At 54.2% G+C, this 19123-nt stretch overlaps 1 protein-coding gene across 1 annotated transcript in view; it reads left to right on the plus strand.

The window, feature by feature from the left end:
- Window positions 1-19123, plus strand: part of SDK1 (sidekick cell adhesion molecule 1) — a gene marked incomplete at both ends in the record, with an annotated part of 886211 nt that overhangs the window by 799041 nt on the left and 68047 nt on the right. Inside the window, 4 exons of the mRNA XM_080702238.1 lie at window positions 2389-2459; window positions 13241-13376; window positions 14464-14523; window positions 16946-17047. Of these exons, the coding sequence (XP_080558364.1) occupies window positions 2389-2459; window positions 13241-13376; window positions 14464-14523; window positions 16946-17047 (369 nt within the window). The remainder of the gene's footprint in view (window positions 1-2388; window positions 2460-13240; window positions 13377-14463; window positions 14524-16945; window positions 17048-19123) is intronic.

Consider the following 19123-nt stretch of genomic DNA (forward strand, 5'->3'; position numbering starts at 1 on the left):
AGCCACTTTGTGGCTCCAGCCACCTCTCCCAAACTATTTTCTGCACCCTGATCCTGGTCATGTAGAGGATGGGAGGAGGGAGAAGGAGAAGAGACATATCACAGAGACTCGGGAGAAGCCCTGTGCTGAGGCCAGTGGTTCAGCAGTTCTCCTGAGCACGGGGAGCCCAGTCAGCCCCAGCGTGCTCCCAGGTCGAGGGGAAATCAAAAGAAGCAAACCCTTCATCCATGGAGACTATGTGTAGCCAAAAAGCCTTTCAATTAATCCACTCAAAGTGGGGGCCAACTTCACACTAAACCGCAAGGGAAGGTTGGCGTTGGATCCAAGTGCCAACCGAAGCTGAAAATGCTTTCATTTTAATCTTACATTTAACGCAACGGAGGTAATATGTGCAACTGTGGTCTAATTCTTAGAATAAAGAAGAGAAGCCCCCACAACAAGCTGGTTTTATTGTTGTGTTATCTCTGACAAACCTGGCTGAGCACAAGATCAGACAGCCTCTGTGTGACCCCCGGGAATGGACCATTTCTGAAAAGCCAATGGCGGGACTCTCCAGGCTCCTGGGCCTTTCTTAATCCTTTGATATTCAAATCAGTGCCTTTGATGCACCTATCTCAGCATCTTCCTGCTCTGAGATTTGCAATTTCCCTTTGCTTTGTATTTGTCTTCCATTGTCTCCGACCAAGGCTGGAGATTGACAGGTAGAGGCTGACCGGCTTGACAGGGAGGGTCCTTGGAGTATGTGGATGGTTTACTGATAAAGATTTCCTTATTACGCTGATTTTTATTTCCTTGCACAATCTCCCAGCTTGAGGATGTTGAGAGCCCCTGTAGTTGTCCAGTGTGAGGGGCTAAGGAAAGCTAGATAAAGACCTCCCTTGAAGACCGGCCAGCAGGTGGTTCAGAGGGTAGAGGGAGATGTGTGAGATGGAAGGGAGCGGGCAGGCTGGGCATGGCTGGGGGAGAGAAGAAAAGGGGAGGGGAGAGGAGGAGCTGACAGGTCCAGAGGAGAATCCAGAGCAGAGCAGACCTAGTCTTGGAGGAATGGTAGGTAGAGAAAATTTGCCAGGAGGAATGGGAGAATTTCCCACACCCCTTCCAGGTGTAAGTGGGGTTGTGGGAACACCCTCAATCTTACTCAGCTCAGTGAATATTTATGAATGTAGAATATATGTCTGCAGGGACCTTACAGCCAGGGAGACACGGAAAGGCCAATTTGGACCACATTGATTCACAGGAAAGGGGTTAAAGGAAGCCACCAGGATGTGGGAGATGATAAGGCCACATGCCAGAGGGCAGAGCGTGGCCACAAGCAAAGGGCAAGCCCACCTGGTCCCTCTAGAGACCAGAGCAGGACCTCGGCTTCCTGGACCACAGCCCACTGCCCTTTTCCTGGCTGACCACTAGACATCAGCCCCCTTTCCTGACAGTCACGTTTGATTTTAAACCAAGAGCTCTCTGTTGTCACCAGAAGAGGTCCAAGGAGTTCCCAGAGAACTCAAGACAAGTCAGGTTCTTGAAAAACTTCACAGAAATGAATTTAAGGACAAGTTCATTAGGGGCACTGTAAGGTTGGGGCAGGGCCGAGAGCTAGGAGGTGGAGCCTGCGATTCCGGGGACCAGGCCTCCCGCCCCGGAAGAAGGGGAGCAGAGTTCAGAGAGGACCCGGAGAGGGAGGGAGGCATTCTCCCGCCTGCCACCGGCCCCCGCGGCCACGCGGGGGCTGGAGGCCGCTCTCCCACGAATAAAGATATCCGTAAGACTGATTATAGATCTCGGCGTGTTTCTATGCAAATGGGGCACACTGCATTTCTACAATCTTACATTTTGGTGCCGAAACCCAGGACCTTACAGGCACCAGAAGACTTACTTAAGAAAGTAGACTCCTTGGTGGGGGTATTGATATTTAAAAGGGCAGCAGCTGGGGTATAGACTAGAGGTGGGGTCAGTGTGATCACCGTTTTGCTCCAGCCTCCCAGACCCCGCGCATGCGCATGACCTCACATCCTGTTATTTTTTCCAGTGGAGGAAGGTTGGGCAGCTGAGGAGTTGCTTATTCTGCGTTCCAGTGGTCCCTGGGCACTTTTTTTTTTTTTGAGACTCGTTTTATTTTTATTTTTCTGTATCCCTAAATTCCTATCTCAGCTATACCATTTATCCTGCTCCAGAGAAGTAACTCTGACCAAAGACCTGGAAAATGCTGTGTGTTCACCCACCCCCAAAGATCTGGAACCCTAGGGTGGGTCTAGGCAGAGTACTCCCAAAGCACTATATCTCAAAGGGGGAGGAGAAGGGATCCCTTTCAGGAACTGGCCCCGGAAATGCACCTGAAAGCTCAGGGCCGGCCAGGCTAACATGGGTTTTCTTTTCTTTTTACTCTGGCTTTAGTTCCAGGAGAGCCTCCAGGGTCGGTTTCAGCAACGCCCCACACCACCTCCTCGGTTCTGATCCAGTGGCAGGTAAGAGCCAGGGGCCCTCAGTGTTTAAAAAGCGGGTCCTCACTCCCTAGCTCCTCCAGCCAGGGCAGCCAGATGCTGGTGGTGAGCAGACGGTGCCAAGTGTGTGAGTGAGGCACAGGAAACAGGCTGGTTGGGCCAGCAAACCAGAAGGAAAAACATTGTCAAAGTGTAATTTCCAAAACGCTAAAACCACGACAGCAGTGTGTGTGCACAGAGCAAACCCGCCCTGACTGAGGGTTAGAGGCCGTGCTGCTTACTGGGCTGCGACAGAAGACCATGGGCTACAGCTTCTTCCTAACATACGAAACTAATGCCCCACGGGGCAGTTGTCATTTCTAAAGAAGCCGATTACGACCGATGAAATATCTACAGGATTGCGTGTGTTTTCACAGGGTCTGAGTGTTTAATTTCCAGTAAGCATTGAAACAAACCCAGGCACATTCTCCTGCAGGCTCCAACCCATCCTGGGTGGGCCTATTGGACAGTGTTCCAACTGGCCCCGGAAGGACACGCCACCCTGTCTTTATTTCCAATCCTGGGTAATATTTGCTAACCACCGAGATGCATCGAGGACACAAATGCCAGAGGAACTGCCAAGGAAGGCCATGCCCCCCGGGAAGCCCAGTGTGCTGAAGTCTGCAGTAGGGGGCATCTGCCTAGGATGCCGGGGTCCAGGAGCTACAGAGGCGGCTGCTGAGTCCATGAAGCTGGAGCTTGTCCAGGCTGGCACAGCTACCTGACAGGCTTCATGCCTCAGGCTAACGGGGAGGTCCTTGGTCACGGATGGGGCCTGTCATGCTGGGGGATGGGGAGCTCCCAGAGGCAGCAGGCACCGGATGGGGCAGACGCAGGCGGGTGCCATAGTCTGTGTTCAGGGGGCCATGACAAGGCCTGGTTGGCCTAAGAGTGGCCCTGGGAGCTGGGGGTTGAGAGGGTGGCCTATGTAGGCATGGGACTCTTTCTCAGGTTGATAACATTGTCAAAGAGACTGGCAGGTCAAATGCAGCAGGAGGTCAGCAGAAAGTAGGAGAGAGTTCAAAGTATGGAGGAGCAGTGATCTGGACGTGGTCTTGGGGAGCTGAGAGGGCCACTTAATGGCCATGCACACTGCTGGCTCAGCAGAGGCTAGGAGGGGATCCAGCAGAAAGGGGGAGTGGAACAGAAAGAACCTGAGTGCTCCCCGTTGAGAAACTCATCCTAAAGAGAGCATTTCCAGGGACCCTGAAGCAGGGGTGTGCTGGGGAGGAAAGGGCTTAACTCTGCAGGCTCAGGAGGCATCCACAAGGCCCTGCCGAGGGCTTACACTCCAGTGTCGGGGTACAGGGTCCAGGCCACCGTGACCAGGCCTGGCTCCAGTGTCTCTTCTAGAAACAGAAGGTGTCAAAGGTATAAGGTGTCTAGTACTCCACGCCCCCTGCTTCAGCCCCCACTTCCATTAAGGACTGTGCTGGGAGGCAAGAACCATTCAAAATGGAAATTCAAGGTCTCAAGTGCTTGCATCTCCCAACGTCCATAAACATTATCAGCTGAAAGAAAATTGGTCCTTTGTGCTGTGCTAAATTCTGCCAGAAAATTAGCATCTTCTCTGTAGGTAAACTCCTTTTCCACAAAGACAGCTAGCGCTCAGGCTGGGACTTGTCATCCCTCTGAACAAGTGGCCACGAATGGGACAGCCCCAGCATCCTGCCTACCACAGTCCAGGCGCTGTCCCCTTGGCCACTGCTGGGCAGCTCTGTCAGAGAGCGGCACCAAAGGAACCTGGCATATGTGTCCATCAGCTGTCTCCCTTAAAGCCCAGCAGAACAAACTAATTGCAGGAAGCCCAGAGCAGGAGGTGGTCAATACGATGCATTGTAGAAATAAATGCCTGTCAACTGCCAGGCAATTGAAGTACAATTAAAATTATGAGTAATTTGCTAAATCAGAGCAAAGGGAACAAAGGAAAAGAAACTAGGTTTAAATATAGATTTGCATTCCAAATGAAATGTTTCACCTGTAAACCTTTATTTTTTTGGTAATTTGTTTAAAAATGCAAACACCGGCTGTAATTTCAAGGCCGCAGACCCACTTAAAAGCCTCCCCCAGAGCACTCTGGCAGATTTGATTCTTCTTTGTAGGGTAATCGATCTCTGCCTCTCACAGGGTCCAGTTCTGCTGGAAACCCTGGGATTTGAATGTGGTCCTAGAGAGGGTGGGGTGGCATTGGGTTTCTGCCCAATGCCGCTCCTAACTCCGCTGATCACAGCATTAGAGCTGGCTTTTCTGAACCTTTCCGTGGGCTGTGCTATCTGCCACCATCTGCCACTCACAACGTGTCCCCTGGTGCCCCCAGACCCTTCCCCTCGTACCACCCCCCTCCTTTCAGACTTTTCCCTGTGGGTTTGGGGGCTGTTTTCCAGCAAAGGAAAAGTCCAGAGCAACAGATGACCTCGTAGCCAAACTGTCCACCAAGGGTGGATAGTGTTGTCACAGACACCTTCCTTGGGCAAAGTGACAGCTGCCTGGGCAAAGCAGGGAGGGGCCTCAGCTTCAGAACAGATCTCAGGGATGTTCCTTTTTCTCTCCACTTGTACCACCATGCACAGAGCCTCCCTCCTGTGCAGGGCGTTGAACATGGAGCTGAAGGAGACAGATGCAGAACCCAAAGCTCTGCCAGGCTTCGGTGGGAAGACGGCAGTGGGGGCTGCTGGTGGCCAAAGGGACAACTGGGCATGTGTAGTGGGCAGACGGGCCTCCCAGGTCCAAGGAAGGGCAAAGGCACAGCCTACGCCACAGCCAGAGGCATAATGGGTGCTTGATGCTGTTTCCAGGAAGGTACCGCGGGCCTCTGGTGTTCCTCTAAACCACTGGGACCTAATCTCAGAGGAAATCCAGAGGAAATCCCTGCTCTACTCGCCAGGAAGTAAAGTCATAGGACTATAACTGGGACCCCCAGAGGACCTGAAAAGTCCCATCAGATTTGGACTTGAGCCCTAGTCTTGCCTCGTGCTTGCCATGAGACCTGGGGCACCTCCCTAAACCCCAGGTCCCCACCTATGGAATGGGAGAGCCGGGCTCTGCTCTGCCTGCCTCCCTGCCCAAGCAGAGCAGGAGTTGGGGGCCACCCATGTGTCATGCAGTGCCAGGGAGAGCCCGGCAGCAGTGTGGCCTGGCCCACTGGAAGGAGGGGGGCTCAGGCTGACCCTGGGAGTCCTGCTCCCTCCCACCCAAACCCTTCCCTCACTCACCCCACTTTTCTCAGGATACCTTGTGGCCCATGTCTTCCCTGAGCCTATGTCTTCCCTGGACATGTCCTCTTCCTGCTGCACTGGGTGATAGCACATATGTGGTTTATTATTATTTATTATTATTATTATTATTATTATTATTATGCGGTACTGAGGATGGAACCCAGGGGTATTCTACCTCTGAGCTACACCCCCAGCCCTACTTTTTATTCTTTTATTTTGAAACAGAGTCTCACATGAGTTGCAAAGGGCTTCATTAAGTAGTAGCTGAGGCTGTCTTCAAACTGCAATCCTCCTTTTTCAGCCTCCCAAATGCTGGGATTACAAGTGTGTGCCACCACACTAGCAAATGTGTTTTTTTTTTGTTTTGTTTTGTTTTTGCAGATCTGGGGATGGGACCCAGGGTCATTCGACCTCCAAGCTACACCCCCTGCCCTATTTTTTATTCTTTATTTTGAAACCGGGTCTCGGTGAGTTGCAGAGGGCCTCACTAAGTAGCTGAGGCTGTCAGTGAACCACAATCCTCCAGTCTCAGCCTCCCAAATGCTGAAATTACAAGCGTGCGCCACCACGCCCGGCTAGCAAATGTGTTTTGACAGGGCATTTGGAAAGTAAAAGTCATCCAGGGCTCCTGAGAGTCTGCGGTGGGTTTTTGAGAGGTGGCAGGCAGAGGGGAGCGGTAAGCAAGGGCTCCCCATCAGTCCCCCTCCAGCAGCTGCCCATACAGATGGCCCGTCCAGGAGGAAATTAAGCACAGATGCGGTCATCTTGGACTCCAGCAGTCCAACTCAATTCTGCAAGTGGTGATTGAGCACCTGCGGCAGCCTGGGCCGGTCCCAGACACCTCGAGAAGCAGAGTCAGGCCGAGCCTGCGCCCTGGGGCACGCGCCAAATCAGAAGCCTCGGGCCAAGGGCTGGGAGGACCAGTCTGGTGCAGAGCCTTGTATTTAGGGTCTCTTCCTACTCTGGACACCACCTAGCCAGGCTCCCACTAGGGACTGCAAGCAAGCAGGGCGGCCACAGCGCCAGCACTGGAACCCAGCCGCCATCCGTTTAAAGTCCTGTGTCCTAGGTAGCTGCCCCACGGGTGCCACCAGGGGCTTTCAGAGCTGGACAGTCCTCCTCCACAACTCGCTCAAACCCCAGGAATAGGAAGTGGGATTAAATTTCAGAAAGCCCTACAGGTAGCCTGAGGGTCTCACAAATGGTCCTGGACTAGCTGCTGCTGCTAAAGAAACATCCCTCTGGGCTCCTGCATTCTGTCTCTATAACAAAACGCCTGAGAGAAATACTTAAAAGGAAAAAGGTTTATTCAGCTCACAGGCCTGGAGGCACCTAACGGCAATGGCAGGGAGCAAGCTGCTTCCCACATGGCCAGGCGGAGGTAGCTGAGGCTGGGAGGGCTCAGTGCCGGAGCACTTATCTGTTGTGCTTCAGACCCTGGCTCCATCCTTAGCTGGGCAAAAATGAGGCAGGGAGGAGAAGAGCCTACGATCCCACAGTGTTTTTTGAAGGGCACATCCGCGATGACCTAATGGCTCCCCAGTTAGGTCCCATCTCCCAGCACTCCCAGCACTCCCAACAGCGCCACCTTGAGGATGAGGCCTCCCGCACAGGAGCTTTGGGGGCCTCCTGCTGAGCGGGGACACACTTTGTCCCTCAAGAGGCCCAGGACCTCCAGTGTAGATGGCCTCGCCTTGGTACGTTGGTAAATGTGGACCCCACCTGTCACTGTGCCCTGGTGGAGAGGGCTTGGCCTCTTCTTGTGCCTCCAAAGCATCCTGTCCCCCTCGGCAAGAAGCATCCATGAGCCCGGGGTCAGTAGCCCTCAGCCCCTCACCCCCAGGCCCAGGATTGTCACACAAGACTGGGGGCCTGTGTCTGCTGCCAGCTTCAGAGAGCTGCATTTGGCCCCTAGCGAGGGCATTCTTATTTTCCCAACCTCCCAACTTCCCGCATATTTGATATTTTTGGCGAATCGGATCTGGTCCTCCCCAGCCTCCCTCCTCCCCCACAGTCAATTGCTCTCGCTGTAATCGTGGCCTGGCCTCTGTGGCTGTCGAGCCGGCCAGGGCCTTTGCAGTCCTCCTGCTGAGGCCTGAGTGCCTGAGCTGCCTGCGGGCCTAATCCAGAGACTGTGAGTGAGGCTTTGAAGGTGACCCACGGGGCGAGATTGCTGGGCTGGTGCTTAAAGAGGCCCAGCTGCAAGCTTTTGATCTGCCCACTCGTCTCTCCCTTCTTGCCGACTGGAGCCAGCCCAGATTCCAGAAATGAGAGCAGGAGCCATCTCATCTTCCCTGCCAGAGCCCTGCCATTCCCACCTCCTGCCAGCGCGCTTGAGGACAGTGCCCAGGGACTCTCCACAGGACCGCCGGCTGCCATCCGAGCGGCAAGAGCAGGCTCCCACACTCAGCCGTGAAGCAGGGGCACACCTCCCTGTCCCGCGGTCAGGGGCCCAGAAAAGGAAGGTCAAAGCCCCAGGTCATGGAAACCTCTTCCCCCATCTGCATTTCCACAAGACAGTGGCTTCCCCGGGCACCCACTGCCTGTGGCTCGTGTGTGTTTGGAGGGAGTCCATTCTGGCCAGCCTCCTGAGTTTGGCTGCAGGGCGTTTGGGGATCTACCACTTGGGAACAAGAGGGGCCCTGGGATAGTTCTGGCTCAGGCCGGGGGACTATACCCCTTACCCTTTCCCCGCCACTGGAGCGTCTGCTGCTCACATCCTTCAGCCCTGTCCAGTGGGTCTGCACCAGGTACGGGCCCTGCCCTGTGGAGGACCCTCCCATCTCCCCTGTCACAATTCCTCTTGCAAGGGCAGCTCAAAGCCATGCCTCTGTAAGTCAGTCCCAGATGCTGCATGGCTGGTAGGCACTCCACCCAGGGGCCCCACAGTCCTTTGCTTGTCCATTTCTTGCATCATAGCTCAGGAGATCCCGAGAGCCCGGGAGATGGAGGGGTGCTGGCTGATTCCCAGAGGTATGGAGCTCAGCGACCTCACGCTGACTGCTCTGTGCCACGCCGGGATACACAGTGAGGTGAGCAACAGGAGCCAGCCCTCAGCCTCCTGGCCCTTCAGCTTCACCCGGCCCTCTCACTGCAGAAGGGGCTCAGCCAACTCAAGTCATCCTCCTTCCCTTAGACCACATCTGCCAAGCCACCTTAGCCACAGGGACAGGAATCTTTGGAGCTGCCTCAGTTGGCAAAATAGCCCAGGACAGCATTCTCCTACCCCCTCCATGGCCAGGATAGCTCCTCTACCTTTTTGGAAAAATTAGGTAGCCTGTAGAGAAATGCCTCTTATTCTTACCATTCACTTTCCAACTTTTAAGTCTGTTTTACTTCTTTTTAAGAAGGAGTGAAATAGAAGGGTTCAGTAGTGCACACCTGTAATCCTGGTCCTTGAGAGGCTGAGACAGGAGAATCACAGGTTTGGCCATCCTCAGCAGCTTAGCAAGACCCTCAGCAACCTAGTGAGACCCTATTTCAAAATAAAAAATAAAAAGGAATGGAGATGTAGCTCAGTGGTAGAACATCCCTGGGTTGAAGAAGTTAAGTAAACCTTCTCTTACCATATGATGACATTAGGTTTGAAGGAGGAGGCTCTACAAAATAAAGATCTTGCAGCTCACTATAGCCAATAAGACAACCAGAATTCAAACAGAAATAGCCTCTTGAGATGAGTCTGTGTGTGTGTGTGTGTGTGTGTGTGTGTGTGTGTGTCCGTGCATGCGAGTGTATGGTGTATGTGGTGTGTGTGCACATGAGTGCCGTCTGTGATACATGCACTAAGTTTCCTTCTTTGCCCCCACGTCCACACTGGTGTGCTGGTACAAGATGTGTCTTTACCAAGGCACAGTTGACAGTAACACTGACTGGCATCCCCCTGGCCACAGGAAATCAATCCCCTTACAAGGAACAGAGGAAAGAAGCAGGAACCAAAAGCTGGTCTGGGCACCGTTCTGCAGGTTCCACAGGGAAGGGCAGCTGGAAACCAGCCCTGCCCTGCTCAGTCCTCAGTGAGGGCACCTGGGCAGGCGGGCTGCAGAAGAAGCTAATGGGTAGCCCGGACTCAATGATCTGTCATCAAGGCGGCCCAAATGCAAATGCTAAGGCTTCTCAGCAAAACCAATAGAAAATACAAGGACCATATGTAACAAAACTACAACCACAGGGGGAAAAAAAAAAAAACCTAGGCTCCTAGGGTATCCCCCAGTTCTTGCCCCCTCCTTCTCTCTCTCTCTCTCTCTCTCTCTCTCTCTCTCTCTCTCTCTCTCTCTCTTCTTTAGTACTGAGAGTCTCACTAAGTTACAGGGATTGGTCTTGAACCTACAGTCCTCCTGCCTCAGTCTCCCAAGTACTGAGAGCACAGGTGTGAGCCGCCGCCGCGGCCTTGTCTTCCCTTTTCTGCCACTTCTAAGTGTCCTGCGCACTTGGTGCCCTAAGTCCTGGTTGCCCTGGGTTTGTTTTATTTTGCTATTGAGGGGGAAGGGAGTCATTCCCCCCCGGCCCTTTTTATCTTTTTTTTGTTTTGAAACAGGGTCCTGCTAAATTGCTGAGGACCTCTAAAGTTGCCAAGGCTGGCCTTGGACCTACAATCCCCTTTCTCAGCCTCCCAAGTCCTGGGACTGTAGGCTCTAGGAGTGCACCACCACGCCCAGTTTACTTTGCCTTTTTGATGTGCGTGAGAAGTTCTGGGAACCGCTGGGTGAGCGAGCAGGGCAGGGTTGGGACAGGGCAGGGTTGGGATGGGTGAATGCAGCCGAGTCCAAGGACCCTCCGCTGGCCCCTCCACCCCTGGTCCTCGCTGGTTCCCTTTTGTCTTGTTTTTCTTGCTCCGCTGTGCTGTTGGGAGGTGGCCTTCCCCTGTGAAGAAGCAGAGTTGCCAGAGAAAATGCAGGATGCCCAGTTTCATTTCAGAAACACAATTTAGGGACTTGAGATTGGCCGGGTGTTCTGTATTTTTGTTGGCTGAATCTGGCAGCTCTGATTGGGGGAAAACAGCACAAAGAAGGCTCACTTGACCCTCATGTCGCTGGGCTCCGGCTTGACAGTCCTGGCCATGAGCACAGGTGGCGAGGGGTGTGAGCCCCGGGACCCTGAGGAGACAGGGGCAGAGTCAGCCCAGGCCCCTGCTGCCCGCAGGAGATGAGAAGAGAGGAAAGAAAGAACCCCGTGGGGAAGTCACCTGCAGACCCAGCGTCCTTCCACCTGCTGAGAGAATTTGGATCCTAAGTATCCAAGCACCTGGCCCTGCCACTGACCCTCCTGGGCCCCTGCTGGCCCCTGCCGGGTGGCAGGAATTCTCAGAGCTGGGGCTCTGGCCAACACAGAGAGAGGTGACACGGTGCCTTTCAGCAAAGCAGAGGAGATCTGAGCGTGGACATTGACAACCAGACATGGCCTCGTAAAGGACGACCCCCTGCCCTGGACCTGCGCGCTGGGCACTGGCACCCACCTAGGCAGAAGCTCCGGCTGGCGTTGTGCACCTGTGGCCCTTCTGATGTGGCCCTTGAGAGCTAGAAAGTCCATCCGGGTGTCCAGTTCCGCCTTTCTGCCTGTGACAGAGTGATTATGTGCTGTGGCACAATTCCTGAACTTTCCGAGGAGATGGGGGAGCTGCCAGCGGCTCCGCAGGGCAGGCCTGGGGCTGCTGGAGTGCCGTGTCTTCCACTGTCACTTCTGAGACGATCCGGAGCACACCGGGCACACACGGCTCTGCTGGCCGCCTGCGAGGGTTAATGTGATTGTGTCTGCCTCAGAGTCCCGGCTTTGGGAGCTATTCAGTTGAAGGGTTTGGACAGTCAAGGGTGCTGTGTGCTCCAAAACTGAGTTTTGAATCACACGTAGTAAGAGCTTAAAGAGAACGAGGGTAACGCAGTACCCAAACCCTTTGGGTGTCTGGCTTGGGCGGTACAGTTTGGGGAGGGAACGAGTTTACAGGACCAGGGTGTGTTGGCTTTCTGGGGCTGCTGCCACAAACCCCCACAAACCAAGTGGCTTGAAACAACTGAAGCTTACCAGCTCACGATTTAGAGGTCTGAAGTCCAAAATCAAAGTGCCAGCCCCTCTTGCAGCTTCTGAGGTTGATGCCAGCCTTGGTGCCCCCTGGCTTGTCCACACCCGCTCTAAAGCCTGTGTCCACCTCCAGGTGACATTCTCCCTGTGCACCCACCTGTGCAGACTCCCCTCCTCCCATGAGGACAGAAGTCACTGGACTAGGGCCCACCCAGATCCAGTGTGACCCCTAGCTAATGCCATCTACGAAAATACCCTATTCCCAAATAAGGCCACTTCAGAGGCACAGGGGTAAGGCAAGCATATTTTTTGGGGGGAGAAGCAGCTCAACCCACAGGGGCAGGGTCTCTAGTGGCAAAGCTCTGGGCTCTTTTTTTAGGAAATGGAACCGAGAACTGAGGGGATGGTGGCCTCGCATGGTCAGCCACTCTGGAGGAGACACAGGGATTGGACGAGGCTCATGACCTTGTCTCCATCCACCTTCCTGGTCTCAGCTGAGAAGCCTCTTTGCCCTTCTCCCTCATCCACACATCTGGGGAGGGACCTACCTGTGATAACCCAACACCTGGGTGGGCACTGCAACCACCGAGGCTTTAAGAGGAGCCTGTGTGGAATGGGACACTTAACTTCTAGTAAAAATCTATCAGATAAGCCAGGCGTGATGGCGCACACTTGTAATCCCAGCACTTGGGAGGCAGAGCCTCAGCTACTTAGCGAGTCCTTTTGCAATTCAGTGAGACCCTGTTTCAGAAAATAAAAAGATTAAAAAATACGTCTGGGGATACAATGCCCCTTGGCTTTATCCCCAATACTGAAAAAAAAAAAATCCACCAAATCAATGAAACATCCTCCCCAAACTCACTGGCCAACTGCAACCCACTGCAGGAAGCTGAACACCTTGGGCTTGGTCAGCAGCAGAGCTCAAGGCTCCACAAACCCACGTTTAAACACTAATAGGACCCAAGCCTATCTCCTATCTACCTGTCCTTCCTCTTCCATAGGAATGAGCTCCTGACCCATCATAGGCCCTTCTTATACCAGCTGACATGGCTGGGCTGTGGGGCTTCCTGAGTGGGAGTAACCTCCCCCCTCCCCAGAGGTCAGCAAAAGGCCAGTAAGACCACCATGAGCCTTGGGGGCCAGTGTGGGGCCAGCCAGTGGACAACGCTGATGTCCTAACATCCCAGCCCATTCTAGGTTTATCTCATCAGCAGCTTCCTCTGCACCCAGGGAGAGCAGGACTCCAGCTGGACATGGGATAAGACACCCATGTCCTCATACATGCACCCTGAGGCCTGAGCAGGGCCTCTACAGCTCAGCTGTGCCCCTGGGAGGCCCTGAGTTCCTCCCCTCGAGTTTCACAGCTTCCCTTCTTTGCTCTTAACAATCAAGAACTGTGGGTGGACTTGAACTAGTTGCCCCTCTGCACAGTGGGCCTAAGGTTAAAACAGGGCAGAAGCCACCCCAGCCCTGGTGTAGGATAGCCTGGCACTGCCTCACCCTGTCTGAGCCTAAATAGCCTTCTGAATATCTTCACAGCCTCCCCGGGACGAGAGCCTGAACGGCCTTCTGCAGGGATACAGGATCTACTACCGGGAGCTGGAGGCCGAGGCCGGCTCAGGCCCTGACACGAAGATGCTCAAAAGCCCGTCTGCCTTGCGAGCCGAGCTCACAGGTAAGCGCTTTCCCTCTGCCCGTGTTCCTGGCTTGCACTGGGCAGGGAAGTCCCCAGGTGACCCTCACATATCTGTCTGCTCCACACCAGGCGTGGTAGGATGTAGACATGCCATGGGGCAGCTGGGCAGAGGCACTGTCCCATCCTGGGGACAGGGAGCAGGAGGTTTGCACATGGGGCAGGTGGAGTGTGGGGATGAGGCAGGGAGAGCACGGGGGAGGCAGCGGAGCCTTGAACACCATGGGCAGAGGGAGACCAGGTGTCCAGGGAAGCACTGGCCATGTGCCCAGGACATGAGGCAGAGGAAGGGACCAGTCCTGCCAAGGACGGGTTCCATCTGTCACTGCACACAACTTCAGCATGGGGCCTGGTGCTGTTTCACCCCAGGGTGGTGTGTGCCGGACCTGCAACTGTGGGCACCTCCCCTCCTCTACCTCCTCCTCTCTCAGAAGGCAGGGAGAAGGTTTTCACTTCCTGTCATCCTCCAAACAGTCAAAGAAATACTCCTTGCCCTTGATATTCTCATGCTGGGGACAGGGTGGAACAGGAACATGCCCCTGGGCAGCACCTTCCCACTGCCCCCTCCCCGTGGTGGCAAGAGGCTGGCTGGGGCTCCTTCGTCCAGCACACCAGTGGGGCACCTCTGTGTCCGACCTTCTGCATGAGGACCCCTGGGCAGATGGCAGCGTACACACCTGACCCTGGCATGACACCAGAGCTGGCGGAAGGAGATGGCTCCCCCTTGCCACACCCCAGAGGTGTCCCAGATAACAGTTGGCCTCTCCTTGAGCTTTGTAGCAAAATCAAAACACTGCTAAATAGAAAGACACGGAGGCGGGGCTGGGTGTAGACACCTGGTCCTAGGTGCTCTTATCCCAGGTTCTCTTGGGCTGGGGTGTCTTGCTATTTGAGAGGTGCGGTACCCCTCAGTGTGCAGTGTGCGGGCTTCCTTGCCCCTCCGGGGGCAGTGTAGGAGCAGAAGGGTATCTGAGCGAGGCCCGCCGTCTCCTCCATCTCCGTGTCCATCATTTGCGATAACCGTTTCCCTGCCTGCTAACTGCCTTTCTGCTCTGCTTACCCCTAATAGCCCAAAGCAGCTTCAAGGCCGTGAACAGCAGCTCCACATTAACAACGTACGAATTAACACGTAAGTGCACCCGCCTCGGGCAGGGGCCCCGGCCCAGGCAGCCAGCCACAGCCGCCGATTGCCCCTCGTAGGCCGGGAGAACCAGCTTGGATTAATGCTCTAATTTCTGGGTCCCCCTCTTAAATGCTGCTTCTCAAATGTTGAGCTCATCAGGGGACAGGAAAGGAAACTTCTAGAAACAGGCTGGAGGGCTTTGCAGTGCCAGCACCTGGTCTCGCAGTCTGGGATAGAAAGGAAAGTGAGATCGGGCAGGATCTCCTCTCCGACTCTTTGACTCTCATTGACCTTTCTTTTTTAATCTTTCTTCAATTGTGTAGAATATATATAACATAAAATTTGCCACCTTGACCTGTTTTAAGATGCTTGGCTGCTCACCAGAACTCTCTCTTCTTTCCAAAGGGAAACTACTGTCATTAAACGCACTCCCCTCCCACTCCGACCTCCCACATTCTGCCTTCTGTCTGTGGGTCAGTCAACTCTAGGGACCTCATGAGAGCAGACTCACGCAGTCCTGTCGTTTTTGTGACTGGCATACTTCCCTGAGCCTAGTGTCCTCAGGGTTCACCCACCCTGCAGCGTGTGTCCGAGTGGCCTTTTCAAGGCTGAATAGTATTCTACTGAATGTATATACCACATTTTGCTTATCTGGCCATCTTCCCTTTGACTTAAACCAAACCAGGTGGCTTCCCTTTGATTCCTGGCTCGGGTGGGTTTCAAGATCTAAGTGCCGGGCTAGCAGGGGATCTCATGATGGGATTTTTTTTTTTTTGAGGCAAAGAACTTGGCTGGATTAGTAGACAGAGGGTACTGGGCATGGTGGTGCACCCAGTAATCCCAGTACTTAGGAGGCTGAGACAGGAGGACTGAAGGTTTGAGGCCAGCCTCAGCAACTTGACAGGAACCACAACAACTTAGTGAGAACCTCTTTCAAAATATAAAATAGAAAGGGCTGGGAGTATATCTTAGAATGCCTTGAGTTCCATCCCAAGAAAGAAAGAAGTTGGCGGGCAGAGAGAGGAGGAAGCTAGGCCTTTCTGAGGCCCTTCCATGGCAGGCATTCTTCAAGGGGCCCCTGGGCACCAGCCCATCCCACCCTCCGCCCCTCAGCAGGTGGCTGGCGCCGCCCCTGGACACACAGATGTGTTTTCTCCCCTGTGCCCGTGGCTTCCCAGCTCACCGATACCTAGTGGCTCTTTTCACCCTCCGTCCTCCACTCACTCCCTGTTAAAGCCCAGACCCCTACACAGGCTGCGGGGCAGCCAGGGGCCAGGCACCCTCCCAAACTAGCTGAGGAGCTGCTTAGAGTGAGGAGACAGGTCCGGGTCCTAAGGGGTCCCCAGCTGGACGCGGCTCTAGTCATCTGCTCCATGCCCAGAGGTCTCCTGGAAGGACACGCAGCCACTGAGTCCTGGGTTGAGACCGGCGACCCAGGCGGCCGGGTGCACGAAGGCTTCCTGCAGCCATTTAGAAGGCCAAGCCGGGGGTCTTCTTCCCAAGGCACAGGCAGAACCGCACACGCACACGTTTCTCTGAGGCCAGTGTCAGGAGGACTCTGTGGTCTGAGTCCCCGTGGGAGGCAGAATGTGAAGGCCTGGCCTGAGTCAGCGTCCACCGGACTCAGTGCCCAGGGCCCTTCCCTGGCAAAGCCCAGCCAGGCACAGAGCAGGATTAGCAGTGAGAGAACCTTCCAGAATGTTTTGGAGTAACGGCCAGCCACGTTTGCCACGCTACTCAGCACGAAGCCTGTGCTCGGCCTCTCCCTGTGTAAGCCTGCACATGGCGTCCACGGCCTTTTCTTCCCAGGACGTGGTCATTAATCTCAATGGCCTTGGGTTTGCTCAGGTCTCTCCAACCTTTTCTTTTTATTTTGTTTGGTACCAGGGATTGAACAAAGGGATATCCTTGCTTCCAAGCTATAACCCCAGCCCGTTTTATTTGTTTATTTTATTTTGAAACAGTCTTATTAAGTTGCTGAGGGTTTTGCTAAGTTGCTGAAGCTGGTCTCAGCCCTACAGCCCTCCTGTCTCAGCCTCCCAAGTACTGGGATTCCAGGTGTGTGCCACCACACCTGGCTTAATGTTTTCTTCTAAGTGTCAAGTTCTTCCTCCATCTCTTGGTACTTCTCAGGACAGGTGCCAGATGCAAAGGCAGGCCAAGGCATGGCTGCATCTAAAGCCCCTCTGTAGACGCCACCTCCTGCGGCCTTTCACCTGAGCCAGGGCAGGAGGAGGAGAGGGACGTGACCCATAGTAGGGCTGGACACAGGCTTCTGCCATGTCACAGACTTTTCCATGGGAAAAAAATCCTGATCATCCCCCTGCCTCTCCTTAGGATATTGACCGCTTCCCAGTGGCCCACAGAACTTTCTAGGAGTGGAAGATGGTCCCACCACCACTGACCCCTGTCTCCTTTATCCCTGTAGATTTGAAGAAGTACAGGCGCTACGAAGTGGTCATGACTGCCTATAACATCATCGGCGAGAGCCCAGCCAGCGCGCCCGTGGAAGTCTTTGTTGGCGAGGCTGGTAAGCGTTGCACGTTCCCGGCCAGGGACACGGTGGTCAGACTGGCCAAGACTTCTCAAATGTCAAGCCTTGTCCCCTCCCTGGCCACGTTGCCGGTGGTTTCTGTGGTGCGGCTAGGAAAGCCCGGGCCACAGTTCTGGGATTCCCTAGCAGCTCAAGCGAATGGTTGTGTCTTGCCTTTGTGAACCAAAGGGTTTGTTCGGGTTCTGGAGCCATTGTGTTATGACTTTGCTCTACAGAAGCGATGTTATCAATTCAGCAGGAATCCAGCTACGTGGGGAACTGGAGCCTTGGTGTCTGGAGGGCTCATTATGTGTACTTAAGAACGTGCCCAGCCCAGCCCTCCGTCCCTGGGCTTCTGTGCTGGCCCAGTGACCAGAGCCTGGCGTCCTAGTGACAGCCCATTCTCTGGGTCTCCCACAGCCATGAAGATTTTTGTTTCTATCCCCTTTAGATAAGATGTGATTCCCGGGCTTGGTTCAAGGGATGTCCCTTTGGCTGGGCTTTGGACATGCAGCAAGACACAAGATCTAGGATGGTACCTCCCATCCTCCTGGCGGCCAGGTGCTCGGGTGCTGAGGCCACGCTGACTGAGGAGCCTGTCCACAGGCAGGTCACCTCCTATGCCGATGGCTTGCAAGGATTCCCTCAGCAAGGCCAGGCATGATGGCACAGGCCTGTAATACCAGGGTTTGGGGAGGCTGAGACAGGAGGATTGCAGGTTTGTGGCCAGCTTCAGCAACTTAGCAAGACGGGCCTCAAATTTAAAAAAATAAATAAAAAGGGCTAGTGATTTTACTCAGAGGTAGGATGCCCCTGGGTTCAATCCCTCGTTTAAAAAAAAAAAAAAAAAAAAAGGAAAAGAAATTCCCACCTGTGCGGCCATCACATCTGTGCCTAGCTCAGTGCTGATGGGGTGGTGGGCAGAGGGGGGAGAGAGGATGTGAAGGAAGAGCCTTGCCTGCAGGTCTATGGGAACAGGGTGACCACCAGCCTTAGTGGGCAGGGCCCGGGAAGGATGGGGCCCAAACCTGTATGATAAAGTCAGCAGGGCTTCCTTGTGGGCAAGAAGGAAGAGAGGAAGCATGTCTCTCAGGAGCATGTTGGCTACAGTGGAAGCCAGGGAGATTTCCTAGCAAGCAGCTGAGAATCACCACAACTTTCTTTCCCTGGGCATGTGGCCAAACTACATTTCCCAGCTTCCACTCTGGTGACATTGGTCATGTGACCAAGTGTGGCCAATGGGACATGAGCAGAAATGGCAGGTGCCAGCTCCTGCAGAAGAGGGCCAAGGGGCAGGCCTTCCTGCGGTTGCCCCCTGTGGGGACGGAGTTGAGAAGGCTGAGTCCTGAGAGAAGGTGGAGCAGCTCACAGAGAAGCTTGGATGCTGGAGACTGCAGGAAGGACACCCCAGGCCAGAGACCAGTGGAGTTGTATGAGCTGGAGCCTCCTTTGTACCTAGTGATCTCCGTATGCCTGGTTTTGCTCTGTGAGGAAAGCAAGGCACAGAATCCACAAGACCTCAGATTCCTCCTTGATTTGGGAAGCCGCCCTCATTTTTTTTATGTGTGTAGTCCTGGGAATGAGACCCAGGGGCATTCTGCCTCCGAGCAACATCCCCAGCCCAATTATTTTATTCTTTCTTGGGGGGTGGGGTACTGGGGTTCCTGGAAGCCCTTCTACCTCCAGGCTACACTCCAAGACCTATTTTATACTTTTTAATTTTTGGAAACAAAACTCTTAGGCCAGCAGGGCTGGCTTTGAACCAGCGCAATCCTCCTGTTTCCACCTCCCAAGCGCAGGGATTACTAGTGTGCGCCACCACACCCAGCTTATTCTTTATTTTGAAGCAGGATCTCACTGAGTTGCAAAGGACCTCACTAAGTAGCTGAGGCTGCCCTCGAACCATGATCCTCCTGTCTCAGCCTCTCAAATTCTGGGATTACAAGCATGCGCCACCACGCCCGGTTTATTTTTAATAGCGTGCCCACAAGGCCTCCCGTGAGTTCCACCTTGATCTTGGCACCACCCGCTTCCTCCACGCTGAGGTTCATGCCCACAGTCACTGATGAGAAA

Source organism: Muscardinus avellanarius (assembly GCF_963383645.1).
Source record: "Muscardinus avellanarius genome assembly, chromosome: 10".
Taxonomy (NCBI): Eukaryota; Metazoa; Chordata; class Mammalia; order Rodentia; family Gliridae; genus Muscardinus; species Muscardinus avellanarius.